General features: G+C 42.4%; 1 protein-coding gene across 2 annotated transcripts in view; it reads right to left on the bottom strand.

Annotated features, from left to right (window-relative positions):
* GAB3 (GRB2 associated binding protein 3) overlaps window positions 1-11,090 on the bottom strand; it is a 117,661-nt gene extending 106,571 nt beyond the window's left edge. For both annotated transcript variants that reach the window (XM_065410579.1, XM_065410578.1), the window contains exon 1: window positions 10,641-11,090. In XM_065410579.1, the coding sequence (XP_065266651.1) occupies window positions 10,641-10,712 (72 nt within the window). In that variant the 5' untranslated portion in view covers window positions 10,713-11,090. The remainder of the gene's footprint in view (window positions 1-10,640) is intronic.
* Between the last annotated feature and the right edge of the window lie 8,204 nt (window positions 11,091-19,294).

Here is a 19,294-nt window from a genome sequence, read left to right as displayed (position 1 = left end):
ACCCTAGGGTGAATCCCATCTGGTCCTAGTGATTTCTTATTTGATTTATCAATGTGTGCTAAGACTGCCTCTATTGACACCTCAATCTGGGACAGTTCCTCAGATTTGTAACCAGAAAAGATTACCTCAGGTGTGGGGCTCTCCCTCACATCCTCTGCAGTGAAGACTGATGCAAAGAATTCATTTAGCTTCTCCCCAAGGGACGTTTATATCTTGAGTGCTCCTTTCATCACCTCATTGTCCCGTGACCCCAATGATTAGAAGCAGGAAACTTGCCAAAAAATGTACTTAATAACTAACAGCAAAAAATAATAATAATAATAAAAACAATTGTGTCTTTTACTAGTTGCTCTTCAAATTCTTTTTTGGCCTGCCTAATTATACTTTTACTTGCTTGCCAGAGTTTATGCTCCTTTCTATTTTTCTCAGTAGGATTTGACTTCCAATTTTTAACAGCTCATCGGTAGCCAGCCCCGGAGCCATGGAACCAATGTGGCTGCTGGGTGCTGAGAACCCCCTATTTTTTTCCCCCCGTGAGTGCTTGAGCCCCGGAGCCCCAACCCACAGAGTTGGCACCTATTTCCCCATTGTAAGTTAAATTGCTACTATGTTGGGTTTCTTTGGTATTTCCTCTCTTACAAGGATGTTAAATTTAATTACATTATGGTTGCTGTTACCGAGTGGTTCAACTATATTCACCTCTTCGACCAGATTCTGTGCTCTACTTAGTATTAAATCAAGAATTGTCTCTCCCTTTGTGGGTTCTAGGATTATCTGCTCCAAGAATCAGTCATTAATGGACTCTAGAAATTTTATCTCTGCATCCCATCCCAAGGTGACGTGTTCCCAGTCAATATGCGGATAGTTGAAATCCCCCATTATTCTTGGCTTTTCTGTTTTTTTAGACTCTTTAATCTCCCTGAGCATTTCACAATCACTGTCACCATACTGGTCGGGTGGTCAGTACTATATTCCTGCTGCTATACTCTTATTATTCAAGCATGGAATTTCTCTCCATAGAGATTCTTCTATTATAGTGTTTGATTCATTTAAGATCCTTACTATATTGATTCTATGCTTTTTACCACTCTCCCACCTGCACAACTTATAGTTATTCCTATGTTTTGTACCCTGGTATTACAGTGTCCCATTGATTACCATCATTTCACCAAGTATCTAGCAAAGTTATGAATTTAAGCTCCCACATCTTTTGAAGGTGTTGTGCAGGTTTCCTTTGAGGATGAGGACTGAGAGGTCAGATATACAGTGATTGTTTTGTGAAAAGTGTTTGCCTATTAACCTGCAGAGGTTTACCTTGAACTTTACCTTGAATGGTCTCTTAGAATATATGTTAACTACATATGCTAAACAATCTTTTCCACCTTATATTTAGCTGTAATACTCTGAGTATCTTTCCCACACCTGAAAAAGAGATTTGTGTAGCTCGAAAGCACAAAGAGAAGTATTTTGCTGGATTCCTAGAAGACGGACAATAGCAGAATAACAAAAATTAAAATCTAAAGTGATAAGTTTTGAATTCTTTAACATGGAAGTGAACTTGCATTCACAGACGGAACATCAACATTATTCTTCTGAATGTTACCGGTGAACTGCAAATTCTGCAGGAAGGGAGCCCCAGAAGAGCAAGGACCCATGTAGTCTGGACCTTAATCAGGGGCCTAAACTGCAGTTTTTCCTCAGCAAACTAGACATTCTGTTGCACATTCCGGTAAATTTAAGAATGCAGGTTTTTAGTGAATTAAAGCATCAGTAAATCAGCTGTTTCTCATGCTATTTGATATTGAATTGAATTTTACATTGCTTCTATATTTTCAGTTTTCATGGTGCTTTAGTATTTGCCATGAAAATGCAGAACTGTGCTGTACAAGTTGTTGGGAGGGAAGCTGGAGGTAGTTGTCACAGTCCAGGGCAGCTGGGGCTGTTGACAGCCAGATTGTTATTGGTAAGGGATGAATCTTTCCCCCACCCCTCCCCATTTTGGGAAGGGCAATGATTACTTTAAATGCTAAGTGAGAGGGGGTTCTTGAATCCCTTATTTCAGCAACCTATGATAGCAGTTAATTGCCCCCTCCAGTATCTGCCAATACATCCAGTAACAATGGTTAAGTATATTAGCTTGATGTGCCTGCTAAAATGACCAGCAGGGAATAACTAACAATGTTGACATTACCATTTGCCTTCACAATTCAACAGCCTGTTGACACAAATGAATGGGGCAGCTCACACCTCTAAGAGCTATTGTTTCAGCTCTGTCTCTTTGCAGACGCAGGAAGATAACACTGCTCAGTCAGCCTTCAAAATGGTGAAGAGAGCATTTCTCCAGCATCAAGGCTAGATTTATTTTTAACTAATAGCTCCAGAGCACAAATAAACACCCTTTCAAAAAAAAAAAAAAAATTGACTGCAGAAGTAAGGGTATGTCTACACCCAGCCGCTAGTTCGGCGGCTGGCAATCGAAGTTCTGGGTTCGACTTATCGCGTCTTGTCTGGAGGCAATAAGTCGAACCAGGAAGTGCTCGCCGTCGACTGCGGTACTCCAGCTAGACATGAGGAGTACCGCAGAGTCGACGGGGGAGCCTGCCTGCCGCGTGTGGACCGAGGTAAGTTCGAACTAAGGTACTTCGAACTTCAGCTACGTTATTCACGTAGCTGAAGTTGCGTACCTTAGTTCGATTTGGGGATTTAGTGTAGACCAAGCCTAAGTTATATTCAGAGCCCTGCCTAACCCCTTATATTGTAACGCAGGGCCCTTACCTTTGAGGCTGCAGGATCTTCTTAACTATATTTCAACCTGACCCCACTTTCAATGGGAACTTTACAACACTTTACCCTCTGCACCTTTAATGTCTAAATGTTACACAGTGCTGCCAGCGGTCATGATTTCATTGCAACTCTCATGATACTTGTTTTTCTTAAAGCTTCAGCTCAGAGTCATGTGACTGTGAGAATCTCAGATCTAATTAAAAAAAGAATAAGTTTCTAGCCCTCATGATCATCATTGTGGAGAGAAGCTTAAAAACATGGACCCCACAGGCGCAAAAGCCAGAAGGCTTATAAAAAAAACACTTTAATTCTTGTTAAAAGAATCTCATTACTTTTTTGGGATCTAACTCGTGACTTTTGAATGCTTGGGGTTGGTAATACTGTAACTTACACCTCCCTTAACAATACCTCTCAACCCATGTTACATTTTAATTTTCTCTTGATATACATTTGGAAAGCCAGTTGTGTCCAGGTGCAAGTTGGGTGAAACAGAAAACCAACCAAGGCAGAGATTTTAAAATATAATAAAACAAAAAGTTGAATTAAAGCATTTTAGTCAAATAAGATAGAGCAAGTTTACATCATCTGCCTGGATGCAATGTTTTGACATGCAAATTTCATTTCTAATTTAGCATGTGTGGGTTTTTTTTTCCTGTATGATCATATTACTAATTCACTTCCAACACAGATGAAAATTCTCTCTTCTAAAAAACTTTATAAGTGTAAATTTGCTACATAATCTCCCTTCCTCCTTAAAACAAAAAATCATAAAACACAGTAGTATACAACAGATTAAAAGTGACAGATGCTCTGAGATGACCAATACAAATATTGCTCTATTGTAATGTTTTAAATAATAATAATGGGTAGAAGTAACATTGTTAGGTGCCTTGCAATTTTCATAGGCTATAACAAAGAGTCTACGACAGGGCCACTACTTTAACAGCTTTTTCTTCTAATGTATGTCTGATTTCATCACTAGATTAATTACCAGTAAGTTAACATTTCCTTCTCCACTTTAGTTTGTGGAACGCTGCCTTTTTCTCTCTCTCTCTCTCTCTCTCTATATATACACACACACACATATACATATACATATAAAGTCCTTATTTTCAAATGTAAAGACTTGATAACTTCTGTGTTGCTGTTTTGAAAAGAAACCAATAGCTGAACATTCCAGGGCACTGAAAATATGTAGTCAAAGATTAAACAGGGACCTCAGAGCTATTACAGCTCCACCCAAATTAATAGTCAGACGGAAATTTTGATATTCAGGGTGCCAAGAACAGCAGTGGTTATTTTTTACAAATTTGTTTCTTAGAATTCATCACCATGTCAGAAGAGTAAGCATTGTATCAAACCACCAAAACATGGTTAAAATAGGATAAAATGATCTAACACTCACCAAATTATGAACATTTAATACTAGAGAAGGAAACTGCCCTAAAATAACTTCACAGTTATTTGCTCAGAGACGTCAACTAGTGCTTTACAACAGAGGAGAACATGGTCCTTGCTCAAAAGTAACTTCCATTGCAACCAGTCTTCACTGGTACTTTATTTTTTTGCATACTTCTCAGAAACTAGTAGACTGAGCAGAACACCAGCCAGTCAGATGTTAGATTAGGTTTTATATCAATAGATAGAATAGACTACATAGCTGAAGAACACACAGTTTATAGCAAGGAGACAGGCTGTATGACCACCACATAAGGACATAGGGTTCTTCTGTTGTCAACAGGAGTTAACCTTTCATAAAGTGGTTGCGTCCAATCAGCTGTCTCACTGTGGCAAGTGCAGTTTGTTAACTTCACCAGAGCATAAAGGGTAGGGGGACCAGGGCAAAAATGGGAAGATTCTGCAGGAAATAAGTTGGCTTCGAGAGAAACTTAAGTTGAGGATTCTCTTCTGTTATTTTTCAAGAGCTAACAGAAAAGTCAAACCTTACTAATGGGGTTAATTTGGCCTGTACCTAGAATGTGCAGACTTTGTTTGGAGCAGGGAGGAAGTGTCTCCTGCTGATATCAACTCAACTCCTAGGGAATCAGACAACCTTCTGGATGATATTTTACATCCCAGCAGCCTCCAGAATTTTTGTGAGATTTTTGTTTCCATTGCTTGAACAAATTTTTCCCATAATTAAATTTTTCTTGGTTTCTTCGTAGCTGCTAGCAGCTTCCTGTATGTTCTACTGACAAATACCAGAACTTCAGCAAAAAATGGAGAAGTTGTTCAGAGGAAACAGTTAGCCATTTTCGTATCTTTTTAAAGCTTAGCATTCAGCGTCAAACCATATATGTGGATCATGAAGCTTCAGATATCTGGAACTGATGTTGTTTACCACAACCTAGCCTAGCCACGTAGCTAAACCATCAAAAATCTAAAGCGAGCTTCAATTCATGACATTTCTAACACAGAAACTCCAAGAAGGGTTATGGTGAGAAATGCAAGTCAATCTCTACTTACATGGGATTCATTTTAGCCTATATTTTCAAGCTCTGGAAAAAGAATCTTGATTGTTGGTAGTGTTTGAAATATCCACTCACCCAAGTCAAGTGGGACCTTGGGCCTGGTGAGGAAGGGGACCTACCCCATCAATTTCTACAGTATTGAAGGTTAAAAATTGAAGGTCAGATTTTCATCTGCTGGTAATCTGTGCAACACTGACTTCAATGGAGCTACTACCCTGATTTACACCAGCTAAGAACCTGGCCTTAGAGTTTATAGTTTTTATGATTTTGGGGGGGGGGTTGGGGGGGAGGGACAACGATACCAAAAAGTATCTATAGGGCTGGCCTTCTGACCAGGGTGCTAGTCCTGCAGTTCACTCGCACAGCTCTGGATCCTGCTCTTTTCTGCCTTTCTTGGCTAGTAGTAAATCTGGTAAATTTCACGCCCTGACTGACAATACCTCCTCTCTCTTCTAGGCCATGAAACAGTTTTGTTATTTTTATCAACCATGAGAAATTGGCGGTTGTTCCCAGCTACATCTACAATACTAAGGATACCAAAAAGCTCCCTATTGTTCAGGGCTCATATTGTGTAACTGATTGTAGGTGGAACATCCCTGCCTGCTCTTCCTTTCTGAACGCTCATTGCCTTATCTACAAGTAGCTAGAGTCAGCTTTGGCTGGAAAGATGCACGCTTAGGCCTTGTCTACACTGCCACTTTACAGCGCTGAAACCTTCTCGCTTGGGTTGTGAAAAGACACCCCCCGAGCGATGCAAGTTTCAGCGCTGTAAAATGGCAGTGTAGACAGTGCACCAGCGCTAGGAGCCGTGCTCCCAGCACTGGTAGCTACTCCCCTCATGCAGGTGGGTTTTTTACAGCCCTGGGAGAGCTCTCTCCCAGCGCTGGTGCCGCGACTACACAGCCACGTTAAAGCGCTGCCGCAGCAGCGCTTTAACGGTGGTAGTGAAGACATATCCATAGTTTATTCTACAATAAGTGCTCTCTCCTGTGAGATGTTAATACAGGGATGGCCAGCCTGAGAAAGAGCCAGAATAATTTACCAATGTACATTGCCAAAGAGCCACAGTAATACATCAGCAGCTCCCGCCCTCCAGCGCCTCCTGCCCACTGGCAGCTCCACCAGTCAGCGCCTCCCGCTTGCCACAATCAGCTCTTTTGCATGCACAGGAGGCTCTGGGAAGGGAGGGGAGGGGGAAGGAGTGAGGGCATGGCAGGCTTGGGGCAAGGGGCAGGGGCCTTGGGGGAAGGGATGGAGTGGGGGCAGGGCCTGGGGCAGAGCAGGGAGTTGAGCAGTGAGCACCACCCGGCACATTGGAAAGTTAGCAGCTGTAGCTCCAGCCCCGGAGTCAGCGCCTATGCAAGGAGCCGCATATTAAGCTCTGAAGAGCCGCATGTGGCTCCGGAGCAACAGGTTGGCCACCCCTGTGTTAAAAGCTTAACCAAATTTGCTGACTTAATGGTGTTTATTAAGTGCTAATAGGGGGGATAAAAGCGCCCCAACAAGAGACCTAAATATCCACGGCTCATTCTCCGAACAAGCCCAGATAATCCCGTTTCATCCAGTATGGAACCCCTGGACCCATTAAAGTCAATGACAAAAATCCTATTGACTTCAGTGGGGTCAAGATTTCACCCAAAGTGTTGAAATATCAAAATTTAACTATATTGAGTCTGATATTTAGAATTCTTATTCTAGGAAACTATGGTCCCTACTGTGTAACCACTGCTTTCACACCCAGCCTCTTCCCAACCCTGCACCAGCACCTTACAGAACCTTCCCCCAAAACCTACATAGATTAAACCAAGGAGAAAAACCCACAATGGAACACAGTGGGGAAATGAGAGCTCAGCAGTTTGCAGGTCACATTTATGGGACAAAGAGCTGCAGCAAACACCAAATAGTCTCCAGGGAGATTCCTTGCACAGTTGAGCCTTTAGATAGGCTGATGAAAGATTAATGTTTCATGATAAGAGAGCAGTACAATACTGTATAGGATATTAGAATACTGTTAAAATATTTCCTTATAAAAAAATCAAGTGTCCTGTGTTTCTAATGAAGTCTCTGCATTTAGCATTAGCCTCTGTTTTTACAGAAAGTTACATGTTGGTAATTAATCTCAAGTTCATTTCCTGCACATGTAAGACAGCACCCTTTGTTAGGGAATGATAAGACACTTCTAAGAATAGTAATACTAAGAGTGTCAGCTTTGTGAGACATTACAGGAAAAATACAGACTCCAACACCTGTTTTTCAGTTTTCACGGGCTTCAACATAATTTTATCCTTATTTACTGCCAAATTCGGACTTTGTTTATGCTCACAAAACCTAACTGAGTTCATGGGGTACAAGTGTGAGGCCATGTCTACACTTTACGGGTGATACAGCGGCACTGCTACAGTGCTGTAGTTATGTCGCTGTAGCTCCCAAATTGTAGACACTTCCTACAGCAACTGAAAGGGGTTTTCTGTCATTGTAGGAACTCCATCTCCCTGAGTGATGGTAGCTAGGTCTAGCTGTGTCTACATGGGGTTAGGTCGGCATAGCTACAGCACTCAGGGGTGTGAGATTCATACCTTTGAATGCCGTAGATACTTTGACCTAACTTTTAAGTACAGACCAGGCCTCAGTGAAGGCAGGCTTTCACCTTTAGGTCCTTATCCTGCAAAGAGATACATGTATGCTTAATTTTACACACAGTAAGTAGTCCCAGTGACTTCAGTGGGACTACTCACAATGCGTAACATTAAGCACCTGTAAGTCTTTGCAGTGTCAGCATACTAATGCGTAAGTTTGAAACTGAGGGTCTATTCCCTTTCCCTCAATCTACCTTTGCTCCTTATCCCATTGAAATCACTGAGAATTTCCCAATGGCTGCAATGGGTACAGGATTAGGAACCATTTGTGTGTATAACAGGGAGAGTACCTGATCCTATGTGGGCCTCGTCCTGTACTCAGATCAGTATAAACTGGGAGCAACGCCAAAGAAGTCAGCTGAGTTACTCTAGTGTAAACCTGGTGCAAATGAGCGGACATCAGACCCATGTGTTTACAATTTGCACATAATTTTTAAAATCTGTGAAAACTTCAGTATCAGAGTATACATTCTGACAACTGGGCACAAAGAGTGGTGCAAATCTTTGGGATTAGTGTATGGTTTCTGTCCACAATCACAGCCTACAGCATTCTGCAGTAAATGGTTTATACACCTTTACCCCGATATAACGCTGTCCTCGGGAGCCAAAAAATCTTACTGTGTTATAGGTGAAACCGCGTTATATCGAACTTGCTTTGATCAGCCGGAGTGCGCAGCCCCGCCCCCCCCGAGCGCTGCTTTACCATGTTATATCCGAATTCATGTTATATCGGGTCGCATTATATCGGGGTAGAGGTGTACTTATACCTACAGAAGTTAATTTAAATTAGTCATTCTTTTAGCAGGTTTTTTTTTGTCTTTATATCAGAAAATTGTGGTGATGAAACCATAACAGAAAAAAAAATCTTCTAAAGTGCTTTGAGATCTATGGATGAAAAATGCTATAACTAGATATTATTATTATTACCAAAAATTACTTTATCACTCAGATTACACCACCCACACTCTAAGCGGGGGGGATAAAAGAAAGGATGTTAATCTTTGCTGTACTTAGAGCAGATTTGCTTCTGCTTTACTGTGAACAAGGCAGCAGTTTATCCCATTGACCAGAAAACAAACATTAATCAAGAGAAATCTAGCTAATCTAATGGCTCAGGTTTGAGGAATAATGTAGACTCAATTCCACTGGGGTTTGTAGCGCCAAATCTAGGGACAGCGTTTGCAGATTGCAGCTAGTTTTGTGAGCAGATCAGTGCCCCTGCTGCGACTATTATCTTGACTGTATAATGGGGGCTTTCAACTCCCAGCTTTGTCACATTCTGTTTTCTCTTCCTTGCCTTTTTATGAATATTGAGTCATCAAAAATAGTTTCACTGACAGAGTTTCTAATCCTACCAGCTGGATGAATCAGTGGCTTATACACTGCTGCAAAACAGTCTTAGTATGCTATTTATTAAAGAAAATACTACAAAAAACTAGATTTCCCTATTTATATGCTGTTCTCTCAAGACAGATTTCATGGGTTATTTTAGTTAGAAAATGTTAACTGAACAAAGCAAATTTAAATGCACTACCATGGTTTGAGAGGAGAAACTGATGCTTAGAATAAGTTTGATGTCAATTTTATCATCAGTAAATTACTCCTTTTCTAAAAGCAAACAAAAAGTCCATTGCAAAAGAGCTGTGATTTTATTCTTCAGAAGACAGAATGGTTCCCCATATTACTAGAAAAAAAGCTAGCATCAGCAATCCAGAAAAAAAATGCTGATAAACCCACGCAAATATGACAAATGATGTAAGCCATGTAAATGGCTACAAAATGATGATAGAAACATATGGTGGCATCCTTCTAGTCTAGGGAAGTGCTCTAGGGCAAGATAGATGTAAAGTGCATTACTTAAGTGAACATCACAAGGTTCCAAAAGACTGAACAATAACACGCCTGGATAAGGATTTTCATAAACGTGCATGCAAAATGGCCCAAGATGGGTTTAAGTTTAGTGCTGTTACAAGCAATTTTTTTTTTTAAAAAAGGTCATTTACTTCTGCCTGGAATGCCTTCCTAGGCAGCCCTGCAGTGATACAGTTTCCTATGTTTGTACACACACCCTTTTTTTTTGCAGAAAAACAGGCAGACAGATAGAAAATGAAACAAGGGGGCCCCGTTGCTCAGAATGCCATTGCTGCTCTCCAGGCTTGGAAATCCTGGTTTGTTTTGTTCAGTCCATTTTACCTTTTGACCATTTGGAACTTTACAGCAAGGCATCTCCTCGCACTTCTTTATGACAGGCAAAAAGTGTAGCTGAGTAAATGCAACTGGAATGTTAATTTGGTAAACAAAAATATCACAGGCATTGGCATTATCAAGTGTCCTTGCCATTACATTAGCGTTTTAGCAAAACATGCCACCCTAATTCAAGCAAGGAGTTAAAAACCTTGGGACAGTAGGTTCTTCTTAGCTTCTGAACAAGATACCCCTGAGTGACTGTTACAAAACTGTCATAGTTATGGCAACCTTAACTGAAATTGAGATGTGGTTTAAACCTAAGCTCTGTTGCATAACATACAATTTAAGTATTCTGACCTTGCGAGCCTCAAAGGTTCCTTTTAAAAGGCACAAAAATATTACTGAAAATTAAATTGCTTAATAAACGCATCGACTTTTCTCTTATTGTTTTGGTCCCGACAAAAGCTTATATCCCCGACACATTTCAAAGCAAGAGTTAGACACGGAGCAGATGCAAAAATGCTCTTGAATGGAACAATATCAGGAGAGTCGCTTTACTTACATATCTCTTCAGTTTCTTCTCGGGGGGTGATTTAATGAGCCATCCAGTGCAAACAACGTCCCCCGAGCTCATCTTCCCCCCCTCTCAAAGAGAAGAGACACGGAATCCAGTGTGTGTGTTTGTGTGTATTGTTCCTTCCCAGCCAATTTGAAACTAGCAGCAATCGGCTTCCTTCAGCTGTGTTTCCAATGCTGCTACAGCGCAAGGAGGAAGTCACAACATTGATCACGGACACAGGCAGCTCCCCCCCTCCCACGGAAAACACAATGCAACACACAGAGCACGTGACGGGGCCGAGAGGACAGGGATAAACAAAAACAAGCGTGTGCAAAATACCCACACCCACTCTGATACTGACACGCCGCCGGTTATTCTAGCAGCTCCGGCGGGCAGAGCGAGCTCTCCCACGCCCACACTCTGGTGCAATAGTGTCCCTGCTGTTTAATCACCCCGGAGCAGGCGGCTTGGCACTGGGCTAGGCAGGGCGCTAACAAACACACACCCGGGGAAGCCGGTGCGAGCCGCCAGCACAACGTTCGGAGAAGGAACCTGCTGCGGATCGGGGCGGGTCAGGGCTCTGGCCGGGGGCGGCTCTGAATTTCGCTGCATTGATCCGCACGCTAAACAGGGTGTGGGCTTGAGACACAGCAAACACCGCCTCCCTCCCAAACCGCAGGGCACCGGGTGGCGACAAGCGGGGCGCTGGAAGCCCCACTGCCTGGCAACGAGCTGCCAGCAACGCTGACCACAAACCACCGCCCGGAGCCCTGGAGGTGTCACATTGGACCGGAAGCGAGGGTGAGGGCTCTGTCTCTCTTTGAGTGAAATGAAGGGTCGCTTCTGGATTGGAAATGAAATATTCATCTATCCCTTTAATAGCGACCATTCCTGTAGCCTCTGTATGCTTCCCTATCAAATTAACTGGTCTGATCAGGTATCTAGTGGACTTCAACATAGGGGCTGGAACTAGGGGTGCTGCAGCCCCTGGCTTGAAGTAGTTTCCATCATATACAGGGTTTACAGTTTAGTTCAATGGCTCTCAACACCCCTGCTATAAAAATTGTTCCAGCATCCCTGGGCTTCAGGAGTCTTCTGTTCTTCCCTGATACAGAGGTTCCCAAGGACAGTGGTTTTCACATTTTTCAGGCCACGTACCCCTTTCCAAATAAAGTAGTCTAGCGTGTACCCCCATCTGGTCATACAATATGTGATTAGATTGCCAAGTGTTGTCCCTTAGTACAGGATTTTTCTTATGTACCCCCTGGCAAGAGCTTGAGTATCTCCATGGTATGCATACCTCCATTTGAAAAAAACCCAGTGCCCTAGAAATATATTCACCCACACACTCCCATGAGTTTGGTTATGGTGGGAAAGAGATCAGATGCTTGAAAGTGATCAGATGCTGGCTTAGTCTGAGCTTCTCTGGAAGCTCTCACCACTGCAAAGCCCACTCAGCTGGCAGCGATTTGTCCCCAGCTTTCAGACTCTCGGTTCTGGGTTTTGTGAGCAGAACTGACCCAGCGGCATGCAGCTGCCTTGGTGAGTCATAGATGACATGTTGTCATTACAGCTCGGTATTTGTACATGATGACCAGGGGAGACTGCTAGGAACAGCTGAACAAGTGAAGGTGAGGTGGAAGGTGAGAATCTTTTAAAGGAGGCAACCCCCTTTTTGGTGGATTTGCCAACACGTGATCTGAATGTAGGACATGAATCTGACACAGTGGAGGAAGAAGTGAGACATGCAGTGCAGATTTTGAAGAACAGTAAGGCAGCAGGACCTGAGGAAGTGACGGCACACCTGGTGAAGTCTTAGGAGAGAGAGGCATAAAATGAATGAGCAGAGTGGTTAAGGCCACATGGCAAGACAAGAGAATTCCCAAAGACAAGTTCAAGTCTATGTTGGTCCCAATGCATAAGAAGGAATACCTAAAAAAGGGAAGCATGCACCCACGAATGCAGAAACTATGGAGGGATAAAGTTAGTGTCACATGGAATGAATATATTGCAAGTTATCTTAGATGCTAGGAGTGGGAGAATGGTAAAAGCCCTCCTTGAACAAGAACAGTTTAGCTTTAGGAAAGGACAAGGAACCACAGATGTGATGTTTGAAATTCAGAAAGTGATAGACAAGTGACTGGAGTGCCAACAGGATAGCTTTTACAGCCCTGTAAAAGGCATACAACAAAGTGGATAGAAGGATGCTGACGCCAGTGCTGAGGAAATACAAATTGTCTGAGAATTTAATAACTATGGTGACTGTACTATATAGATCACTTAAAACAGTGATCCAAACATGTTGTGGAATTACAAGCACCTTTGAAGTCAGAGTCGGACTGCATCAAGGGTCAGCCCTCAGTCCACTGCTGTTTATCATGCTGATGGACTACATCAGTAGGAAGGTCCCAATGGGAAAAGGTGGGAAACTGCTATATGCAGGTGACAGTGTGATGCTTCCCAGGGTTCCCAGGGTTGTAATGCACCTTTCTACCGCCTACCCTTAGTGCGAGCAAGCCTTGTCTGTGCCCACCAGGTGTCAGCTCCCCCAGACACAGGAAACATAAGCACTCCTCTTTCAGCCTACGCAGGCTCTGCAGTCCTTCTGCAGGTTAGCGATAGGTGCGTTCCTACCGCGGAGCACTCCGAGCCTCCCCCGGCATGTTCAGCCCCTTTTCCACTGGACACTCACTGAATTCACAGATCTGCTACTCCAGAGGGACCGTACACAACAGGCTATCAGTTTTACCTCAGGATCACAGCTCCACTCAACTCCCAGCACCTAGATTGGTTTATAGTGAAAACAAGGGAACGTTTAACTAAGAACAGCAATTGCAGAAGCAAATAGAATTAATGGAAACAAATGGTTATATATAAAATAAAATCACAACACACTTTCTAGAGCCTAAACTTATCTAGCAAGACATTCTCCTATCTCATAAAGAATGGTTCACCCAAAGTTTTTCTCCCAGTGCTGATCAAACAGACCATCCATTCATAAGACAAGTTAGTTGACAGCTTGTCCTCTAGGTGAAGGATACCTGTGTGTACGTTTGCACCCTCAGATATAGTTTCAACCATCCATTACTTTTACTTGTAAACAGGGTACCTCCTGATGCTTGTTTTTTCCTGTATATGCTCTTCCCTGGAGACTTTGCAATCACTTGATTAGTATTTTGCTCAGACAGTAAACAGGCATTCATTGTGACATATACAATACTCCATTTACATATAGCCTGACAGAAACCTGCTTATCTCCTTCTGCTGACCAATCCCAACTCACAGACCTTAAGAGCATAATTTTCAGCATATATACACATGCAACTCCTTACATACATTTCACAATGATTATGATGACCAGTGGGACACAGGCTTTCATTAGAGACTTTACATGACACTTTTGACAAACTATGGAGGCCAGACCCACGGGATCCCTGTAACCCTGTGCACCCCAGTGCCCTCTGCCAATGTGCACCAAGAGGTCCTTGGGTCACACATGGCGATAAGAATGTCCTCAAAAGAAGATCTAGATGAAATAGTAAACTAGTGATATGACCAGCTAAGCAGGCCTGGGGTGAAAATGAACATGACTAAGACTGAAGACATGTGGGTCAGTAGAGGTGTCATCGGGAAACTGGATATAGAGATTAATGGGGCGTGACTGAACCAGGCTGACCAGTTCAAGTACCTTGGCAGCTGGGCTATGGAAAACAGCGAGCTTGTATGAGATACAGTCCATACTGGGGTGTGCTGGAAAAGTGTGGAATAACATCTCAGGTGTTGTGTATGACAAGTGTATGCCACTGAGACTAAGCCCAACAGTACTGAACAGTGCTGTGCCTCACAAGGCTGTATGGTTCATAAGCATGGGCAGCAAAGAGACAGCAGGTTCAAAGCGCACAGGTATTTGAGATGAGATGTCTTTGAGCAATAAACTGCCTTACAGAGTTCCTCACTTTTGCAGTTAAGATTTTCTGCAGAATATGATGAAAATGGTTTATATTAGTCAGTAGTTTAGTCTGGTGCCTGCATCACAGTCTCAGTTTACTCACTGCTTCCCTATGCAGAATAATTTTGCTGGCCATGATTTTGAAGCTGTGATGACAATGGAGTAGAAGGCTCTCTCTCCTTCCATTACAGCAGTGGCATAGCCCTGTAAGTAGTTGGTGATCTTGGCAGATAGATTCCAAACAGGTTTACACCAACCACATTCTAGTCTACTGCCTATCCACTTCATTCAGTATAGTTCATTTGTGAACCCCATTGATCTTTCCAGTCAGTTCTGGAGAGAGGCTGTCTCAGGGACAGGCATTGGTGGCGATGGTCACTGGGAAATTATAGTGTTTATGAGCAAGTAGAAGCCTTGTATGTGAGTAGTAGGCCTGCCTAAGGTGTGCTGAAAATATATGGGATGAAGCAGTTCTTGGCTGAACCAGCTTTGTTGCTTCCTTTGCCTGGTAGAGGAAAAGGAAGGCCATAATCTTTGCCTGGATGAGTGTCCGTTGCTGTGTCCACACCCAGACTAAATGTCAGGTACAGAGTGTGTCTAACTGAATATGTGGGACTGGAAATGGTTTGCATGAATTCCATGGTTTTCATACAGGGGAGGAGTTTGGAAATTATGGCATCCTTGTATTGTCTACATGGAGGCTGTAGTCATCAGGAACAGTGAAACTGTGGGATTCCAGCACCGTGCTGCTCTGTTAGTTTCTCCTGAAGTCTGCCAGATCTTTGTCTGGAAATCTCTAAACCACTGAAAGCCCTAGATTTTTTTGTCTTTAGTCTCTGACCACATGGATGCATTCAGAAGTTTTGGTCATGTCTCTGTGTGCTTTTACACCCCCTCACCTCTGTAGTATTTTGAGTATCTTGTCTGTGGATAGAGGGCCAAACCCTACTTGCCTTACTATGGTAGTTGTCTCACTGAGTTTAGTTAGACATTCAACGTATGCAGGATGTTTTGGTTCTCCCCTGAACAGTACAAGCTGTATTTTGTTTGTTTTTAAATTAGATTTATTAACTGGAACTGCTGCGTAAGTTTGATCTTTGTGAGTGATCACTTCTATTGCCTATGTGTATGTTCAACAGACATAAAAACGAGAGAGAGATCATGCAGTACAAATAAGGCATAGTTATACTTATCCATATAGGTGTGTCATATGCGTGATGGGGTGTGTGTATGTGTGCAGGGAATTCAGCAATACTAGAGACCACACCAAGGGACAATCCTTAACAAACTACTTCAGAAATTCCCATGCAGAACATTTTTGTTCAATTTCAAGTTAATGCAGCATTTCTACTGATGGTAGACTTCTCAAAAGCATCTATGTGACTTAGGAGCCTAAGTCCCATGAGATTTAAGGGGAGGAAACACAAGAAAATAGGTCAAGGCTAAAACAAACCTAAAACCATACCACAATCATGATGTTAAAGTTGGCTCACTTACTTCAGTTCCTTACAACTTAGTCATGCTTAAGCTCCTAAATCACTTAGGTGTTTTTGAGAATTTTGCCCTAAGAAACTAGTATTTGCTAGTCCCTTGCTAGTTGCTTGAAGTGAGTTTCAGTATCATTCATCAGTGGTACAATGGGCAATTTTTTTTAAACCACAATGATTTGCAACAAGGGTGAAGTCCTTATAGCTGTTCGGTTATTCTGAAAGGGGTGGGGAGGGAAGCAAGCCTTATTTCAACTAAAATATCTCCACAAAACTAAACAGTCTCCAGTGACATTATGTAAGCCTCGTTCTTGGAATATACTAATGTGTAGGTAGGTGTGTGGAGGCACCAATAGATTAAAGAAGAGTTAGGGTTTGTTTTGGTTTCTTGTTTTGTTTTTTTAAAGACAAACAAATTCATCCTAGCTAGCAAATCCATGTTTAAGGTTGCAACAGAGAGAGAATAGTGAGTGATGTTTTGACTCAAAGTGGGAAACATTTTGCTGCTACCCTTGGAAGAAGAGTTAGTCTGGTTTTAATAAATGTTTAAATGACTAATAGATTTCTGATGTTTGCATATGATAAAAGAGAAGTATATTAAGAGAGCCTGTTTTATAGATGTGGCCAGCCATCACACCACTCATGAGAAAACTGGGCCAAAATTATCCATCTGATTTTAAGAACGTCTTTCTGTATTTTTGCTGACACTAGCTAGGATGAAAATGTATCCTGTGCATGCAGGTTTCCTTTGAATTTTTGGTCTCAAGTTTATACATATGACTAAATTCACTCAAGGGTGAAGTTTTACCTTACCTCACTTTTCCTGATCCAAAGGAATCATACAGAAAGCTTGGGCCCATTAGGCCTTTGTCATAGGGCTTTTTTCCTCTTGTAGAGAAGTCAATAACTGGGCAGAATGTTTTCAGTGCTGTTGGTGTTTTGGTCACTAACTTGAGTGGGCACTAGTAGATCTCACTAAATTGATTTACTGCAAATAGTACAGTAATTCTTAATGTCGCAGGTATACTGTTTGGAGTAATGCTTCTTCAGCAGTGTTTCACAGCATTACTTTATTTTTACTTTTATGAAATGCATCCAGTAGCAAGGTCTGAACCCATGAGCATTGTTTTGAAGATGCTGACACCCACAGAACAAGACTCTTACCCAATTCCCCTTTCCACCAGTCACAGGCCTGAGAAAAAGAAACCACAATGGTCTGAAGAGTAACCTGACAGGAATCAGTACCCTGACAGGAATCCGTCAGATGTGGAGGGGAAGAAATGAATGCCTACTGAAGGGCCCTGTGACAGAACATCCTTCCCGAAGCTCCTAGACATTCAAATCTATGGACTTGTTGGCACAGATGGCTTAGTTGATCTCAGCTGCAGTAGGATTGCACAGATGTAGTCTCTCAGGTGACCATACAGGACTCTATAGATCAATATCTAACCCCTGGAACTGCACCAATGAGCAAATAGGAAACCAGTGCTGTTTTGAGAAAACTAATTCAGCTCACACCTCACCACAATTATTCTTATCTTTAACCCTACCTGAGTCTCAGAAATAACAGGATAAAAAGAAATCATGGCAAAGTCAGATTCGGCTCCTGTATCTGCAGTCAGAAAGCAGGCTGAGTCACCTCAGAGATTCTTTCAACTCATGCTACATAGAGCAAGTCTGGAGAAAGCTGAAACTAACAAAAGGGTTAGTTACATAAACAAAGTCAAGGGCTTTACCCATGATTTAATCATGGATGGAAGATACCTTATTAGCCACCCCAGCCCTATATTTAACATGAACAGATTCCCTGTCAGCCAACTCCCACAGATTCAGAGAAAAGATCCATGGGGCAGTTGTCTAAAACCAGGGCTCTAGCTGATAAGTGGCCTCATGGGTTAAGGGAGACAAGACATGTGCCTATCACAACAAAAATGTGAGAAACCCAATTGATAGGAACATTTTTGCTCCCACACCCTCAACTGCATCTTTCCATTGTCCTCCTCCTCCTCCTTAATCTTCTTCATATCCCCAAACTGCAGCATTGCTGTGTTATTCCAGTCTCTTAACTGACTAGGAAGGGACACAATGACCATAGCTGAGTGTCCAAGGCAGGTACATTTCCCTAAAGGTGAGTTATCAAAAATAAATACATAAATAAAATCCCATTTGGCAACATCTAGAAGTTCTGTAGAGAATAAAGTGTTTTGCAATAGCCATAATGTATCTGTCATATTCCACGTGTACAAATCTAAACTGAGTTTATTGGAACAATTTTTGAAGTGTCTAATTACAAAGCTGCATCCTTGTTTAATTACTAACCGCCCTCACTGGATAGAGGTAGGGAGGCATGCAGAAGACAGCCAGTGCCATGCCTTTTTTGCTCATCTGGTGACTGATCCTTGTTTACATAAGGAGCTGGTGCCACACTTACTCAGCAAAATGTAACATGCTTCTGCAGCATTCCCACAGCAAGCAGAAAAACCCAGTCTCACAAAAAAAGAAATGATATACTATACATGTTCCAGCTGTCCCTGACCGTCACCACTCTAATCCCTCCTACAGACTAAATATTTCCCTTCTTTTCCATTTGAATGAGGAAAGTTAGAGGGGATGTTGTCAGCCCCTGTGCCTCCCACTTCCTTGTAGTTGTACACCCCAGCCTTAGGAATCAGGTTTGTTAGAGGGAAGCATGCAGATTAAGAGCAGCAGGATTTATTCATTGCATAAACTGGAGTGTAACCCCTGTCTGCTGGTGAGCACAGCAACACACAGCATATGTTTGCATCTCTCTGCTGGTTAGTAGATGCATTCCTGAAAGCACAATGCCGGTGAAGAGGCATCCAGTCATTCTGTGCCAACGGCAGTGGGGCCAAATGGCCAACTACCTGCTTTTGAAAGACGGAGCCACTGTAAAAATAAAAGATTAAAGCAGACACTTGAACTTATGTCCCCATTGTGTTTGTGCTGGGAGAAACACGTCAAGCTGGTGAACAGCCTGTGGGTGGTGTCCATTGTTGACACAGACAGGGAAGAATCTCACTTTGCCAAAAGCTGGCTCATGCTATCATAATACACAGACATGCTTTTGTCAGTTTCTCCCCCCAGCTCACAGAAGTGGGAAAGCCAGAACTATGCACTTAAATACCACTGATCCTCTGGAGAGTAGCAGCAGGTCTCCCAGGTCAGACTTCCCGTTCGGAACAGAAATTTGTGACGAAGTT

This window comes from Emys orbicularis, chromosome 9 (genome assembly GCF_028017835.1).
Source record: "Emys orbicularis isolate rEmyOrb1 chromosome 9, rEmyOrb1.hap1, whole genome shotgun sequence".
NCBI classification, from domain to species: domain Eukaryota; kingdom Metazoa; phylum Chordata; order Testudines; family Emydidae; genus Emys; species Emys orbicularis.
Note: the sequence above shows the minus strand (reverse complement) of the source record. Positions and strands in the feature narration are given on the sequence as shown.